Source organism: Polyodon spathula, chromosome 2, assembly GCF_017654505.1.
Source record: "Polyodon spathula isolate WHYD16114869_AA chromosome 2, ASM1765450v1, whole genome shotgun sequence".
Classification (NCBI taxonomy): Eukaryota; Metazoa; Chordata; class Actinopteri; order Acipenseriformes; family Polyodontidae; genus Polyodon; species Polyodon spathula.
This window is the reverse complement of record NC_054535.1, coordinates 49,129,114-49,145,948: the sequence shown is the minus strand read 5'-3', so window position 1 is coordinate 49,145,948 and position 16,835 is coordinate 49,129,114. Positions and strand designations below refer to the sequence as shown.

Sequence of the window (16,835 nt, the reverse complement as noted above, 5' to 3'; positions counted from 1 at the left end):
ACCACAAAAACACAAGTTCAGTGCTTCACCATTTGAAAGGAAAACATTCAGAAACTACTGGAGCTACTGTGGTTAAAAAAAAAAAAAAAAAAAAAAAAAAAAAAAAGTAAAAAGCAAACATCCATAACATTTGCTGTAGAGTGGGCCGAACGGTGCGCGATCATGTTATCCCCTACAAGGACAGTGTGTGTGTGAATTGTAAATGCAGCAGTTTTGAAAACTATGTTAGATTATCCCAATACTATGCCTCCCCGTAAAATAATAGCGAGGCTGGAAAAACTTAAAGAATTGTGCTGCAGCTGTTCGTAGAATAAGTTGTGTTTACCACAGACTCATGGACCCCATTCCCCAATCTTCCCATAAGCGGAAGGCTTTTTTCACTTGAAATTGTTCTGTATTATTTTGGTCCGAACGGCCGTTTTTGTTTAGTACCATATTTGTTTGTATATTGGAACTATTGTACTGAAGGGAAGTACCTCCGAGACGCACTTCGGACAGGTAGGCCTGGCATCTCTTTAACAATTTAATGTAAAGCTTGTGCGAATACATGAATTTGAATGTTTTGTTATTTAGTAATACTTGACCATATACAGTGAACTGCACACAAAGGCAAATATTGTGCTCATTGCTTAATATACTTGATTGTGTGTTTGCCATTTATAAATAGGACTTGGGGCAATGTTTGGGAGATTTATGTACACTGTAGGATGTAGAGGAGAGTGGCGTTGGATTAGACTACCAGAGTACTCGGAAACTGTAATGCTTGGGTACTTGAGCAATATATTTATTGAAAGTCCCACCCCTACTATCAGACTACAAACTTTTTAATCTCTGAGGCAGACTTTTTAATATCAATCACAGTGCTCTTTACAATTCCAAAATCTTGTGCTATTTTACCCTGGTAATTACCCTTTCCAGAAGTGAAACTATTTCCAACCTTTTTTCAATTGTAAACATAACTCTATCACTTTTTTTAAATATCGCTTTATCTCCACTGACAACTTTAATTACTACTGTTTGATTGAAGAGGAAATTTTAAATATAAACCTTTCAGTATATACTTTGTATTTTTTTTTTTTTTTTTTTTTTTTTTTTTTTTTACTTGTAGTTAAGTCTTTTGATGTTAAACATTAGTTACTTATTTTTGGGTTTCTTTGTTTGGAAAGTACTAACCAGGGCTGTCAGTGTACATCATAGTCTAATATAAAGAGTGTGTGTCTATGTAGATATGGTTTAAACTCTAACACTGCATAGCATTTAATCGTTCATAAAAAAACTGACCAAAAGCACATCCTTAGAATTTATGTATGTTGTGTGTGTGTGTGTGTGTGTGTGTGTGTGTGTGTGTGTGTGTGTGTGTGTGTGTGTGTGTGTGTGTGTGTGTTTTTTTTTTGTTTTTGTTTTTTTTAATCTATTTAAATATATAGGATAGGTACTCTAGAAGCAAAACCAATTTTAACTTGACGCATTTTTGTTCTGTGGCAGTTACCTTTTGGTTGCTGCTTCCAAGGCTGTTTTCTCTTTATTGCACCATTACATAATCATACTCTGAGAATGAAGTTAAGGTCATGAAGGGCAAGACAATGTTGCCTTCCTGGTGCATGAAGATTCAGGGGCATCAAGGCAGTTCTAGGGGGCAAGGCAGTGTTGCCTTCTTTGGGGAAGATGCACTAAGGTGTTTCACCTGTTGCAAACAATTTGGAAGTCTAGGGTGAAATGCACTAAGCTAGCACAATGCTGATGGCGACTTTTTAGGGAATGCTTTGCGGCAGCATGTTTTTTTTTTTTTTTTTTTTTTTTGCGGTTTAACCTTAGATGAATATGGAATTATGGGCGTTCCTGCATAAGTTTGTAAAATGGGGGTGGAAATAGTGCAAATGAGGGTTCACAAATGTTATGAGATGTACTAAAGTTGCAGACAATTGCGACACTTACAATTGCATCAGTTTGTTATAAACTTTTACAAACATTCACAGTCCGCTTTTTCTTGTGTGTTGCCAGTTGTTTAATGCATGTGAAGCGAGCACCCAAGTGAATGAATGGGGGGATGACACTGAATTACAAAACAGCAACGGTCATTGGAATGTCTATGTAAATTAGCAGTGTATATACACTGAAGGCATGAAATGAGTTATGTGTATTGCACCGTTGTGTTTAGTATTGAAATTAAGCTTGTTCTGTCACAGTTCAATTTAATTGTCTAATCCCATCCTTTCTGCAGTGCTTGAACTGTAAATTCACATTATTATAATTTTTATTGTCGGGACTCGGGATGAATTATTCACCCATTTCTTACTTGAACATTATGCCAATCCTTGAACACTTCGCTGCCGCTTTAGAAAGCTCTTCTTTTTAAGTGAGCTGGAATGGTGCTCAGACGTAAAAAGCAGTGACACTGCCAGTGAACACTTGTGATTGAAAATTCCTGGAAGTGCGGTTATGTTGAGCTCAAACAGCGTCCCTTCCTCTGTTTGCCCTTCATTAACTATTGATACAGTACGTCTTTCTCGTGGCTTAGTGCTGGGAGGTGTACAGTATAAAGAATGGCAACAATACATTATGCCAATGAGTCATTCTCTCAGGACGAGATTAGACAGAATAAAATAGAATTGTGACAGAATGGGCCAGCTGATGCTGAGCAAGTTTGTAAATGGGTTGTAGGTCAGAGGTGCTTGTGCTGAGAGACCGACGGCAATGACAACTGAGCTTGCAGGCAATTTTTGTCCTAAAATTTTTTTTTTTTTTTGAGGCACTGCATCAATTGCCGCCAGTGCCTTCATTTATTTTGCGCCCTACAATTATACCTTATAGCTAAGCATTATCTTGCTGTAATACTATTAATATCTTTAGTGTAGAACAGTCAACAAAGCAGGTTATTGCTTTCATATTTAATTGGTACTTGTGTTTCACAGGTCTGCTGCAGGAGGGCAGTGCAAGAAACGAGAAGACTACCTGGAGTGGCCTGAATATTTCATGGCGGTTGCCTTCCTGTCAGCTCAAAGAAGCAAGGATCCAAGCTCTCAGGTAAGGCCAAGAATGGGGTGGGGGGGCAGGGCGGGCGGGCTCAGGGCTGATCAATATTGACTGCCTCTCCCTGTGTGCCGACCTACCGGCTCACTGTTTTTTGTGAGCTGAGTCAAATATTAATGCTAATGCAGTCAAGACAGGCCTCCCAGTCTTTGTGTAGGCGGTATTAACCCTTTGTGGTCCTACAGGGTGTCCGCAGGTCCTGAAAGTCTTAAATTGTCTTAAATTCATTTTCCTAAATTTCAGGCCTTATAATGTCTTAAATTGTCTTAACCTCTTACGCCCCCTGAGACCCACGGGTGGGACATGGTACTGCAATTACACATTATATTTCCAAAATCATCTGTAATATTACAAAAGCAAAACATAAAAAAAAATTGACTATCAGAAATGTTGTCTTCCTACCGTCAAACAGCGAAGGAATTTTTCGAATTTGCCATTTCACCGCTGAGATATTCCCTTTGCAATGTGTCTTGTACCTCACGGTTCAAAAACAACTCCGATCGACTAGCTGTGCGTTTCGCTGCTCTGGCCTTACATGTATCTGTTGATGGTGGAATCTCACTGATCACATTGTAGGGGAGGTCACAAGCTGTCCAATCATACCTTGACTTTGTAGCCTAATCCATTGAAGAGTAATCGATGTGCGTATGTTAACAACACATTTGCAAACGAGAGCACAGTGTTACACACATAGGATCAAGGTTTCTTACCGTTTTCTGATCATTTTTCAATTTGTAAAATTTATAAAATCGAACGAAATGGCGAGCAGTGTTCCAAAGCATCCCAAAAGAAGTCGATTCAGTCTTTTTGAAGTTTTGGAGGCGATGGATAATAGTGAAAGTGATGGCGAAAATGACTTTCTGGGTTGAAGAGTGCTGATTCTGTGTTTTGAAGCAGCATTTGAAGATGGATTGGAGCCTCTTCAGGATTTGTAAGTATAATGGATCCACACATTATTATGCTTAATTTTCGTTATGCATTTTTACTGTAAATGTTATTAGAAAATGCAACCATTTGACTCAAGAGGCACATAAAAATGACATTTTTTTAAATAATTATTGCATAGTAAAGAGCAACACCATGTCTCATCTGTGCTGTGCTGCTGTATACGGTCCCTGATCTTTACGATGCAATAAAAGTTGAAAGAAGTTGCTTTTCGGCCGTCTTTATTATTTTCTCATTGATGTTCGTTGATTTAGAGTATTGCATTGGAGTGTTTTAGCAAACTTTTTATATTTCACCTAGAGAAAGTGTAGGTTTCTTAGCCTTTCAAGATAAGCTGTCTGCCTGCTCCAACAATCACACTCTGTTCCTTTGTTTGCCACATGTCAATCAAAGTAAAGATGAAAGGAACTGAGTTGTTTTCAGTCTGGCAGCCTGATTTAGAGCAGCAAAGGTGTCTGTAATCTCATTATTATTATTATTATTATTATTATTGTAGACATTTAGCAGACGCCTTTATCCAATGATCAACATATGTTCACCTGTCAGCAGTGCTTAAATGAGGGTTACCACTTTATTTTGAAAAAAAAAAAAAAAATCTCATTATTTTGCTTCTTGACATTTACATACTTTCAAGCAAGTAGTAAGTGAGTGAGTAACAAAAATACAGTCAGGTACTGAATTCAGAGCTACAAAAAAATCTCAGTAGCAACATTCTCCTGCACAAACACACAGTTATGTGAGAGCTATATGCCTGACAGTTATGGCATATGAATTGAGAGTATTTGTCATGCATAGTCATCATGGATACATTTCGGGCACCCCAAAGCTCTCCAAAAAGGCCACCTTTTGAATGAAATATTGGACAAAAAAGTAAAAAAAGGATTACAAAATCTAATTCATGTATCAATGTATAGCATGTGAGGTGCCAGAAGGTAACCTCCCTTTTAGATCTTGCTCAAGAAACTAGTGTATGACTGGCCATAAAGATTCAACAATATTCATTTTTGGAGAGGTTTGGGGACTCTTGGGCCTAGCTTTGTAAAAACTCATATAAAATTTGATCCCTTTATTCAATCAGTTTCAAATTTTTATCCAGTGCAGTAGACATGTTGGGGAAGCACTGGTAAAAAATCTGGCTCTTCATGTGCTACAAGGTGAAAAAATTACGATAGAATATAAACAAATGAAAAGCATTTGTTTTTTTTGTTTTTTTTCTGGATATCTCCTTCCAGTGTGGTACTGAGTAAGACTTATATCAAATCTGAAAACTACAAAAATGAAACAGCTGGACCTGCATGTGCACTTTTGGGTGGGTGATCATGTTCAGTCCAGGTACCTGGGGTTGCAATTCATGGGGCATGTGACAGCTGTGGATTTACTGCAACATTTCAAAGTAAGTCAACTTCTCAAAATATTGTTTAACTGTTATTGATTGCACATGTTATGGAATTCTAGTTGTCATGTTGTTTTGCTTATGTTATGTTTATGGCAAGGTATCATGATCTATTCAAACAGTAACAGTAGCATACAGGGAACACTAACAAAGATGCCATCACATTATTCAGAATATTTTGTTACCACTTGAAGAAAAAGAAGATGACTCTGCTTGAGGTGTCAAAGTTTAGAAAGATTCAGACTAGTTTGCTGAGCAAGCAGAGGGCAAGTCAGGCAGCTTGATGGCACAGCTCATCACCAAATCCAACATGCTGAGGAGATAAGGACAAAATAATTGATATGAAACAAGTTGAAGCAGAAATCGAGAGTAGGATCACAGAATTGATACGCATACCATGAGGTGTGTGTGCGCACGCGCACAGGTGTCTAGTTCCTCTGTATTCCAAGGACCTGTATGTCTTCCTCATTCACCTCCTCCTCCCTCTTTCCTTCCCATCCTCCGAAGTTCACCTCTAGCCTGTACTGTACTGTTCTGGTTTTATTCAGTTTTAGTTGCAGATGAATGCAAGTGATTTGAGTATGAGTGGGGAAATGGCAAAAAAGACAACATGCATGTTGAAATCAATTTTCAGTCTCCTGTTGGTCTAATTGAAAAGGTATGAAGGTCTTTAACAAATTAAATATAAACAGATATGAACGAAGTGTACCTAAACTTAAGTAACTGGTGTCCTTGTAGCTGCTTGCTGTCCATTGACAGTATGTACTGTACCTCAGTGTACCAAATATTTGGTATATTTTATATTTGGTTGGAATACAGTTTTTTGTTCTTCACTTTTTTTGCATTTTATTTATTGCGAAATTGGTCTTCCACAATACATAGCCCAAATACCACAGAGATAACACAGACAAAAGACGGTAGTTGCTTCAAAGAGTATCACAGACATTTGCAGAAATTTTTGAGATGTTATTGTAATAAAATGTCTTGAGTGCATTTATGAGGAGTTTGGTGATAAAACAAGTGATCAGGAGAGTTTGAGTATGCATGACTATGAACAGGTATTTGAAAAATACAGTGAACAAAGGGTGGGGCTTGGCTGGAGATGTGGTACTGATGTCCTTTTGCTATGCAGTGCCCTTTCTAAACCTGTTTTACTTTGGGGGAGTATTTTAAACAGCGTGTGTAAAATAAACAGCACGTGTGAAAGTAAATTGGACCAAACTCTCCTGACAAGTGCTGAACAAATGGACCGCTAAGGGTTAAAAGCTGAACTAATACATCAGGATTAAAAACTAATGTTCACCCAAGGCTAATTCAATTTGAGGACTAGTTGATGTCTATCTCGTTAGTCCTGTGAGCAACTGCTTAAAACAGATGTACACATACTCTCACATTCAGTCTTGCTTTTTTTTTTTTTTTTTAATTGCAGGAAAAGCCAATTCCCTTTCAAGTAGGGATGCACAGAATCCAAGTTTTGGGGCTGAAATACCGAATCTACAAAATCTGTCAAGAAAACTGTTGAATAAAAAATAGACTGACAGATACTAACAAAGGACGCGCACAATCTGTATATCCCTGAATAAGATTTGTTTTGAAATTTACACAAGTTACCACTAGCCCCCTCCTCCCCACAACAGAAATGTCAAAATACAGAACTGTTTACTTTACCTTTACATGAAAGCAGAGCTGCATCTTTTTGTCATAACCCACTATTTTCTTTAATGACTTTTCAACCCTTGTCAACTGATCTGAGAGCTATGAGTAAAAGATTACCATGAGTGACCTGACTCTCCCTATGAAGTAAAACCCTTGCTTGTCAGGTGTGTCGGGTCCAATTTTATTTTCACGTGCGCGGTTTGTTTTACACGTGCTGTTTTAAAAGTAATTTTATTCAATGTAAAACTGGTTTAAAAGGCACTGGATATCAACAGGGCAGTCGGTACTGCATCTCCAGGACCACCCCTCCCGTTGTTCGCTGTATTTATCACATAACTGTTCATAGTTGTGCATATTACTAAATCATCTCCTGATCACTCGTTTTAATGCTATCCAAGTCATTATTTCTTTACTATAACAGCTCAAAAAACAAAACGCAAACACAGCTGTCTTGTTTGTTTGTCTGTGTTAGGTCTGTGGTGCAGGGACTGTGTATTGCTGAGTTCTGTCCCCCCCCTTTTTTTTTGTTCAGCTCCTATCGGTCTCTCGGCCATTGAAAGGTTTTCTCTGCTTTTTCCAGAGAAAAAAATAACTAGACCTGTGCTTGACATCTTTCTGATGTCGGACAGGGTCTGACATAGGACTGGAAAGGGCAAATTGTAACGTCAGATCTGGTCTGACCGCAAAGGGTTAAAGCTAAAAGTGCTTTTTTTGAACAACTCGCACCATTGTAAAGCATGCACAGTCGTATTCTGATTTTTGAATGAGTGTGTGAACAGGATGAGCCAAAAGAATTAAATGTGGGGAAAACCTATAGACGTTCTAAACAGGCACAAGTGTATACACGCTATTGCGAGGACCCAGTGTCCAGCCCTGTTAACCAGAATGGCAACTGCTACGTATTTATCGGTTATCTGGGCTGGTTCTACAGATAGTTCCATTACTGAGGCAGTGATATGCTTTGAGAAGAATGCTGTGGTGTTGTACACACACTATTGGGGTTCGGATTGTTGGGTAGGCAGATGCAGAAACCAAATCAATGTATCTGAGAATGAACATTAATGTTTATTGTATCCTTTTTTTAATTGCAGTAAAAACAATTTTATCAGTTCATTTTTTAGGAAAATAAAATTTAAGATTAATATTTTAGGGATCCCAACAGCTGTTGATTCCGACTCAGGAACTTCACATAAGGACTAGCAAGTTTCAACAGGCACTAGTCCATAAAGCTAGTACCACAATTTTGGTAGTTTCTAACCCTGTACATTATCAACTGACATGCTGATGTGGGGATTGAGTACTAAAGCAAGAACACTTGTTGGTTTTTCATTTAGTAACTCATCTAACTCTTTGCAGTCTTTATTCAGCGCTTCAGCTCCAATTTATTTTCACACATGCTGTTTGTTTTACACGCTCTGTTTTAAAATATTTTGTTTTCAGAGGAAGACTGGTTTAAAAGACAGTGTATAGCAAAATGACATCAGTACTGTATCTCCAATCAAGTTGCTGTTATTTCCTTTCCATTATAATTAACCACTGGCTCTTCTGAATTAACCTCTGTATTAACACAATATCTTCCAGGGTTGCAAACTGTACAAACTCTCTTTTGAAATGGGCCCTGTCTTAGCTGGCACTCGTCAACGGGGGGGGGGGGGGGGTCTTGGAGAAGCTTGTTTTTTCCTGGAATTTGTCACTCTCAAACCAAATCTTGTGGAATCCCCTGCAGGACAGTTATGGAAAGTCTCGTACTTATCCATCTCAGTCTGCTCGCATAAATACACTAATCTGGGCACACCATGGACCTTTTTAATGTCTGTAATATAATATGGATTTGCCCCCATATCTGCCACTTTCCACTCCTCCATGCTGTAGCTACAGTGAGTGGGTATTTGCAACAAGATTAGACAAGGAGTCAACCTGAACACCAGTATTTATTTGATGTATTCTCCACACCGTGCCTGGCTCAAGGGTTTTGATTAATTCCATGACACTTAAAGATAACGAAGACCGAACAAGCAACGGAATTGTTACGTAATTTTTCTTTGAAACCGGAGAATGTGGATGCCATAATATTTCTGAATAAAAACCGAAAATAAGCTCTGGAGAGAGCACAGACTTTGTTACGTTGGACTTGGAAATAGTTATTCTTGTGTTCCCGGTTGGAATTTTTTTTTTTTTTCTCCCTAATCCGGTTGCTGTCAAGACATCTTAAGGTAAGACAGTAATATTTGTAATGTTTTATTAACTTTTAGTGGGGGACCTCGCCGACAGTGTGACTAGACATAAATAATTAGAAATGTGTAGTTTTAAATTCAACTGGAGAAGTTTACTTTTTGTGATTTAGGAAATCGATGTACTTTTGTTTACATGTTTCTTTTGCGTTATGAAAAAACGATGCAGTAATGCATCGGGTCTTTATGGAAATGATGCATCAATAATAAAAAGAATATAGTCCCAGCAGTGGGCTAGAGCAAGATTAAGCCAACATGCACAGTTCCCTCTAGTGTCTGGCAGTGTAAACACTTCCACATGTTTCTGAACTTGAGTGAACCATTTTTCTTTTGTTGGCCAAATACTTTAAATATTGCAATAGTGTATTGATTAATTTCAATATTTGGGATTAGAACTTCCTAGTTCAGCTGCCATTTTCAATCATCTAAACAAGTCGGCTCTTTGAAACCTGGCCTGTTGTATTAACAGAATACAGAATGGGTTTCTGTGATCGATCAGACTTTCCTCCATTTGGAAAGGCCTGTTTAACTCATGGCTCTGTTCACGAGGATACTTATGGACAGGATGCAGGTTCTTTTTAAAGATCAAAATGTCATTTTGAAATGTTTCAGCTCCAGGTATCTTTTTAAAAATGTACCCCTGGTACCCCCCTCACATTTTAGTAATTTCATTGCCTTGTAGTTTTAACATGTGGGATATCCCTACAGTACTTGTGTACCCTAACATTTTCAAATGCTGATCGTTCTACTATATTTACAGTGCGCACCCGTTTTCTCATTAATCTGTTACTCAGTAAGCTGTTGGTTAGTGCTGTAACAGATTCATTCTATTATAAAATATGACATACACTAACGCTGTGTTGCTTGTTATTAACTATCATGTATGTGCAGGGTTAAAAGCAAACTGCAAGGGAAGCAATATGCACGTCCAGTAATTACTGAAGTATGTGATTTAGCCTACAGATATGTTTTTTGTTTTGCTATATACCACTAGAAAAACCATGCTGAAGATTTTTTTTTTTTTCTGTAGCTGTGTAACTAACTGAACAGCATTACTGCTTCTCAAAGTAAAAGCAAGTGCAAGCAGACTGTACTGCATTCGTGCTTTAAGTATAAATAATGCAGTCTGTTTTTTTTTTTGTTACTCCTAGATGTGTTGCAAGCTGTTTACTGCATTTTTTTTTACAATTTTAAATACAGAATTGATTGTGTATTGTTTCCACTTGTTTTGTTTAAAAAAAAAAAAAAAAAAAAAAAAAATGTGCTTTTAGTGATTTGTTTCTGGTGTAATGGTGTTTTAAATATCTTTAGTTTTTGTGGTTCATTGTGGTAGTCTACTGGATGTTTCATAAGGCCATCACTCATTTATCCCGGGGAGGGGGGTGGGGTCATGTGACGGGAGGGTTAGGTAAACGAGAGCAGACCTGTACGTTTCGTTATGAGGTACATTATGTAATACAGATGCATAGTTGACACACCCTAGTCTAAGTTGCCTTGGATAAAGGTGTCTGCTAAATTAACAAATAACAATAAAGAAATAAGTCAACATTACTTGAGATAAGCAGGTACATTTGATCCCTGCATCATCTCTGCCATGTACAGGCACAGCTCTGCTCTTGCAGCTTGTCCCCTCCTGAAACAGTAATGACCTCATTATACAGAAGTAAGCAGACACTGTGTTTATTGCATGCATTTGTGTTTTACTGAAACCCTTTCTCTTGGGTAAAGAGTGGGGGCAGTTTGTTTACCCGCCTGGCCAATAAGTAAATCAAAAAGAAACCATAGCTTTTGAAAACAGCCCTAAAATGCTCTACTACCATTATTCTATGACTAGCGTTTTGCTTAGGACTTTTTTTCTCTGTGCTGCCAAGACATTTAGGAAGACTTGTTGATATGTTTGTCTCAGATATATATATATATATAAAATCAGTGCCTTGCAAAAGTATTCAGACCCCTGACCAATTCTCTTATATTACTGAATTACAAAAGGTACATTGAAATTTCGTTCTGTTCGATATTTTATTTTAAAACACTGAAACTCAAAATCAATTATTGTAAGGTGACATTGGTTTTATGTTGGGAAATATTTTTAAGAACTAAACTGAAATATATTGCTTGCATAAGTATTCAACCCCTGTGCTATGGAAGCTCCCAGTTTGCACCGATGAAAGACATTGCCCTAACGAGGACACAATTACCTTACCATTGGCCTCCACCTGTGAACCATTAAAGTTCCTGTCACATTTTCTGGATAAAAACCCCACTGTTGAAGGATCATTGGTGAGGCTGTGAATCCGAAGGAAAATGAAGACCAAAGAGCATTCTACAGAAGTTAGAGATAAAGTAATACAAATGCATACATTAGGGAAAGGGTACAAAATAATATCCAAGTGTTTGGATATCCCAGTGAGCACAGTTGTATCAATAATCAGGAAGTGGAAGCTGCATCACACCACCGAGGCACTGCCAAGAAAAGGCCGTCCCTCAAAACGCAGCGCTCAAACAAGGAGACTTGTGAGAGAAGCCACAGAGAGGGCAACAATCACTTTGAAGGAGCTACAGAGTTCAATGGCTGGGAGTGGAGCAATGGTGCACCAGTCAACCATATCAAGAACTCTGCATAACACTGGCCCGTATGGGAGGGTGGCAAGAAAGAAGCCGTTACTCAAAAAGTACCATCTGAAAGCATGTCTGGAGTTTGCCAGAAAATATGAGAGTGACCCAGCTGCGATGTGGGAAAAGGTTTTGTAGTCAGATGAGACCAAGATAGAGCTTTTTGGCCAAAACTCAAAGAGCTATGTGTGGCGCAAACCTAACACTGTCCATGCCTCAAGACACACCATCCCTACAGTGAAGTATGGTGGTGGCAGCATCATGCTGTGGGGATGCTTCTCATCAGCAGGGACTGGGCATCTTGTTAAAATTGAAGGAAGAATGGATGGAGCAAAATACAAGAAAATACTGCAAGAGAATCTGCTTCAGTCTGCTAAAAAACTGAAGCTTGGGAGGAAATTCGCCTTTCAGTAGGACAGTGATCCCAAGCATAAGGCCAAAGCAACATTGGAGTGGCTCAAGAACAAAAAGGTGAATGTCCTACAGTGGCCCAGTCAAAGTCCTGATCTCAATCCCATTGAGAATCTGTGGTACTATTTGAAAATTGGGGTCCACAAGCGACTTCCAACCAATCTGAAGAACCTGGAGCAAATCTGCGAAGAAGAATGGGCCAAATTCACTCCGACACTGTGTGCAAAGCTGGTACATACTTACCCCAAAAGACTTAAAGCTGTTATTGCAGCGAAAGGTGGCTCTACCAAATATTAATGTGGGGGGGGGTTGAATACTTATGCAAGCAAGATATTTCAGTTTTTTATTTTTCTTAAATATTTCCCAAGATAAAACCAATGTCACCTTACAATAATTGATTTTGAGTTTCAGTGTTTCAAAATAAAATATCGAACAGAACGAAATTTCAATGTACCATTTGTAATTCAGTAATATGAGAGAATTGGTCAGGGGTCTGAATACTTTCGCAAGGCACTGTGTGTGTGTGTATATAATTACATACACACAGAGTGCTCATCCTTAGTGGCGCTATAGTGGAAAGCCATAGTTACAAGACTGTGCTATTTGTTTTCCGCCTTGTGAGTATAAAAGGGCTACTTCTAATGGCATTGTGGAGCAAATGGGAGCCACGACCCTATCGTGTTATAACAGAATCCGCACTATGAGGCGTGTTATAATGGGTGAGCACTGTGTAATTTGAGATATAAAAAAATAAATAATAGTTTATACACAAGTCTTAAACTTTTACTACATATTCTACTTCTGAGTGTTTTTTGTAGTTTTGGATGAATTACCACTGTTAATTTCATAATCAGATCATGGCGGGGGGGGGGGGGGGGGGGGGGGGTTTGGCCCTGCTCTGCTACAATAAGCCAAAACCAGAAAGCAAGAGTACTGAGAAATGCTTGCTGTGGGAAATCTTTAGCTCCTCTAATTAAAGCCTTTCTCAGCATGAGTCTCTGAGGCAGTGGAATATCAAGCACCTGCTAAGGGGACTTTGGAATAGGAACAGCCAAAAAGTTTTTGAAAGTAAGTAGTAAAAATGAATCTTTTTTTTTTTATGCAAGAACTTCTAAACCTTGCCTGACTTTCAAGAAAGTAGGGTGAAGAAGAAAAAACATGTTTTATGTCAGTTTGATCATAACTAGAAGCAATAAAAGTAGGTTTCTCTTTGTCCTTGTGAAGAAAGGAAATTGGTAGCTGTTTCATGTTGCAGACGAGCACAGTTGTTTATGCAGCACAGTGAGGGGCCAAAGCAGGTATTTTCACTTTGGCATTGCTGCAATAGGGAATCTGACCTTGCTGAAACAATGCGTTGAAAAAAATACTTGTTTTAATAACAGAGTGTGGCTTTCTTTTTGTACTTCTGTACATTGTTTTATTAAATAGAATTCCTTTTTTTTCTGGTATTAAAGATTGCAAATCACAGGATGTTTTTTGTAAAATGTGAAGCTTGAAGAGCGTTGCAGGATGTACAGCAGGTTGATTAAATTAAGTGATTGAATTGCAAAACAAATTGCGTTTTGAATATTGATTAGAGCTAGAAGTATGATAGTTGATGACCAAGACATACATCAACAGTATATGCAGATTAGTATAGAATAAGAATTACAAATCAAATGTTTCATCGCAATTTGATATGCAATTGTCCCTGTAATCAGTATTGTTGGTTATTGATGCTAAATGGTGTTAAACAGTGTTAAGTTTCATTACAGCTTTCCAAATCTGTGCAAAAATGTTACAGTACATACAGATGGACTGACACTCCTGTAAATCACCAGAATCTGATATTTTCAATATTGTAAGTATGACATACAGATGCACGGATGTACAAGCAGACAGATTCTCATTTATCTCCGGAATCTGACATTCTCAGTAACTTAAACTAAGTAATATGAAGTTTCAAGACAACTGGATAAGCAGTTCTCCAAATTCATGCAAAAATAGAAGCGTGATGGACAGATTAATAGACCGACACCCCAATGCAGTATATCCCCAGTATCTGATACTCAATAACCAAGTAATGTTAATGCAAAGTTTCATGACCAGTGAATAAGCGGTTCTCCAGATATATCCCAAAATGTGTACATTTGCAGAGGTACGACTATACGGATGCACAACTGCCTCCACTGCAGTATATCCCGTAACACATTGGAGGTGATTTCATAGTGAAGGTAGGGTTGTATTTTTAGAGCTTGTTTGTTGTATTTAGTTGCCGTGCTTTTGATATTCTCTGTCCAAATGAATGTTTTGATTGTATGCATTTGGACAGGTGAAGAACATTAGCATACCCTGCTACTGCTATTTTGGGGGGATTTAACTGTACATTTTGTTCCATGTAACTGTTTTTGTGCAAGAAACTTTTAGCTGGACATCCAGATCTCAAAGCACTTATTTACTTTTAATTATGTTATAACTGGTAGAGTACAGGGGTGTTCCTTTTTTTAACTTCTTGTAGGGACAAAATGCTAGAAAAATCAACTTGTCCTTCTTTAAAAACCTACTTGTCCCCTCCCACCACACAAAACCCAGATTAAAAAGTAGACTAACTTGTAGAATTTTGGAGTTAACAGCAGCGTTCCTTCGAAGGTTAAAATGCGTGCATTTTTTCACAGTAACTGGCAACATCCTTCGCACTGAGTTTACTAACTTTCGTAAGTTTTATCATAGTCAACCTAACTGAGACTCCATCTCTAGGTAAGCCTATCATTTTGAGAGCAAAGCATTAACATAAGCATATTTGTGTTGGTCTTGCAGCTGATTCTCTGATTTCCCTCTGTACAAATGCACGTCCCATTCCTGTACAGGGAGGAGTCCTGCTCGGTGCTGCTCATGAAGTTTGCAGTCGTATAATTGATTACTAATCAGTGAAGCAAAATCTTTCTGCATTATTTAGAAGTATAAATATTACTGGTACTGGTAAACAAATAAAAATCACAAGGCTCATAATTTGACTTTTTTTTTTTTTATTTCCCTTAAAAAAAATAAAAATAAATAAATAAATAAATAAAATAATTCGAAAATGTCATCTCATTTATGAAAACTGTACTGCGCTAAGGTGGTGCTTTCCCGAAGTAAGCCAGCCAAATTAATTGCAAGTTTTAGTTTATTTCTTTACATGCTTCCTGCCATTAATAACGCTATAATTAGCAATATTAAACCATGGCTGTTTCTTAATTGCAGTATATTATCGCACAATGAAGAAATACACTCAAAACTGTTTTTCTAGCTGTACATTCATAGGAAATGTATCGCTTTACTGTGTAAGGGATGTAGTCACTACACAGTTTGTTTCATAAAGAAATTCTGTCCTGACACACCTCATTGTTTGCAAAATTTACCAAGGCAGAATCAGCAAAGAAACAGTTGGGAGGATTATGCGTTTACATTAAAGGAGTGTGATTTTAAATTACAATCTGGTGATACACAACACTGAACCCATGTAGAGCAACAGGTCAGTTAACAGTATGCCGGGGTTTTTTTTTTTTTTTTTTTTTTTTTTTTTTTTTTTAAATCAGTGCTTCATATTTTATCCTGGTTATTGTAATCCCAGTAAAACTTAATTTGTGCAGTACTGTACATAGGATTACTCACATGACATTGCTGGTCTGTACATAGGATTGCTGTCACATTACATTGCTGGACTGTTAAACTGTTTTCATATTTGTTGTAATGCCAGCAATAAGATAAACAGGTCCTTTTGCAGACTGAACTACAGTGTTAGTGGAAGACTGTAAATATGATTCTCACAACAGTGCTGGACATTTTATTTTCTGAACTGTTTTAATATAATTTCTAGGTTTTCCTGCTTATTTTAATGCCAGCAATGAACCAAGTGATGTCTATAAATATTATGACAGGTCTGAAGTGTCTTCAGGTGCATTACTTGCAGCAACAACAATCTTATTGAAAATCTTGGCTTTTAATAAAAATAATTGTGGTAATATTTATTAATGTACTTATTTTAACTATCGGCATTATATTTATGTTCAAATGCCATGTTTATTAATACGTTGAGAAGAAGTGGGGGGATGACGGAGAACTGGCTTTTTTTTTTTTTTTTTTTTTTTTTTTAAACAACTTTGCTGTTCTCAAATGGAAAATCAGTAACGCTAAAGATGGTTACAGTTGAAGGCAGTGCAGATGCCAGTGTTTTATACAGTAGTTTTAAAACAATTACATCTACCAGGCTACCAGTTAAGCATGTAGTCTATATCTGTGATAACAACTGACAGGGCTTTATTTGAGATCTCAGACAGGCTTCGTTAAGGTAAACATACGCTTCATAAAAATTCTAGATTTATTTTATATAGATAAATCGGAGGATGATTCAGAATCCAAGGCAGAGGGAAAATAAGTGTCTTTATACTTTAAGGAAGTGTTCCTTTCAGTGCAGTCTGGAACACATTTGCTAGTAAATTTAAGTACAACTATAATAAGCTTTTGCCTGTTTTTTTCCACTCTTTCTCTGTAAGCTGAATCCAATTCCTGATGTAGGCCTACAGGTGTTTTAGTTT

The 16,835-nt window shown here is 37.6% G+C and overlaps 1 protein-coding gene across 1 annotated transcript in view; it reads left to right on the top strand.

Annotated features, from left to right (window-relative positions):
- The window catches only part of dctd (dCMP deaminase), a 58,216-nt gene that overhangs the window by 8,383 nt on the left and 32,998 nt on the right, over window positions 1-16,835 (top strand). Inside the window, exon 2 of the mRNA XM_041223713.1 lies at window positions 2,913-3,024. Within this exon, the coding sequence (XP_041079647.1) occupies window positions 2,913-3,024 (112 nt within the window). The remainder of the gene's footprint in view (window positions 1-2,912; window positions 3,025-16,835) is intronic.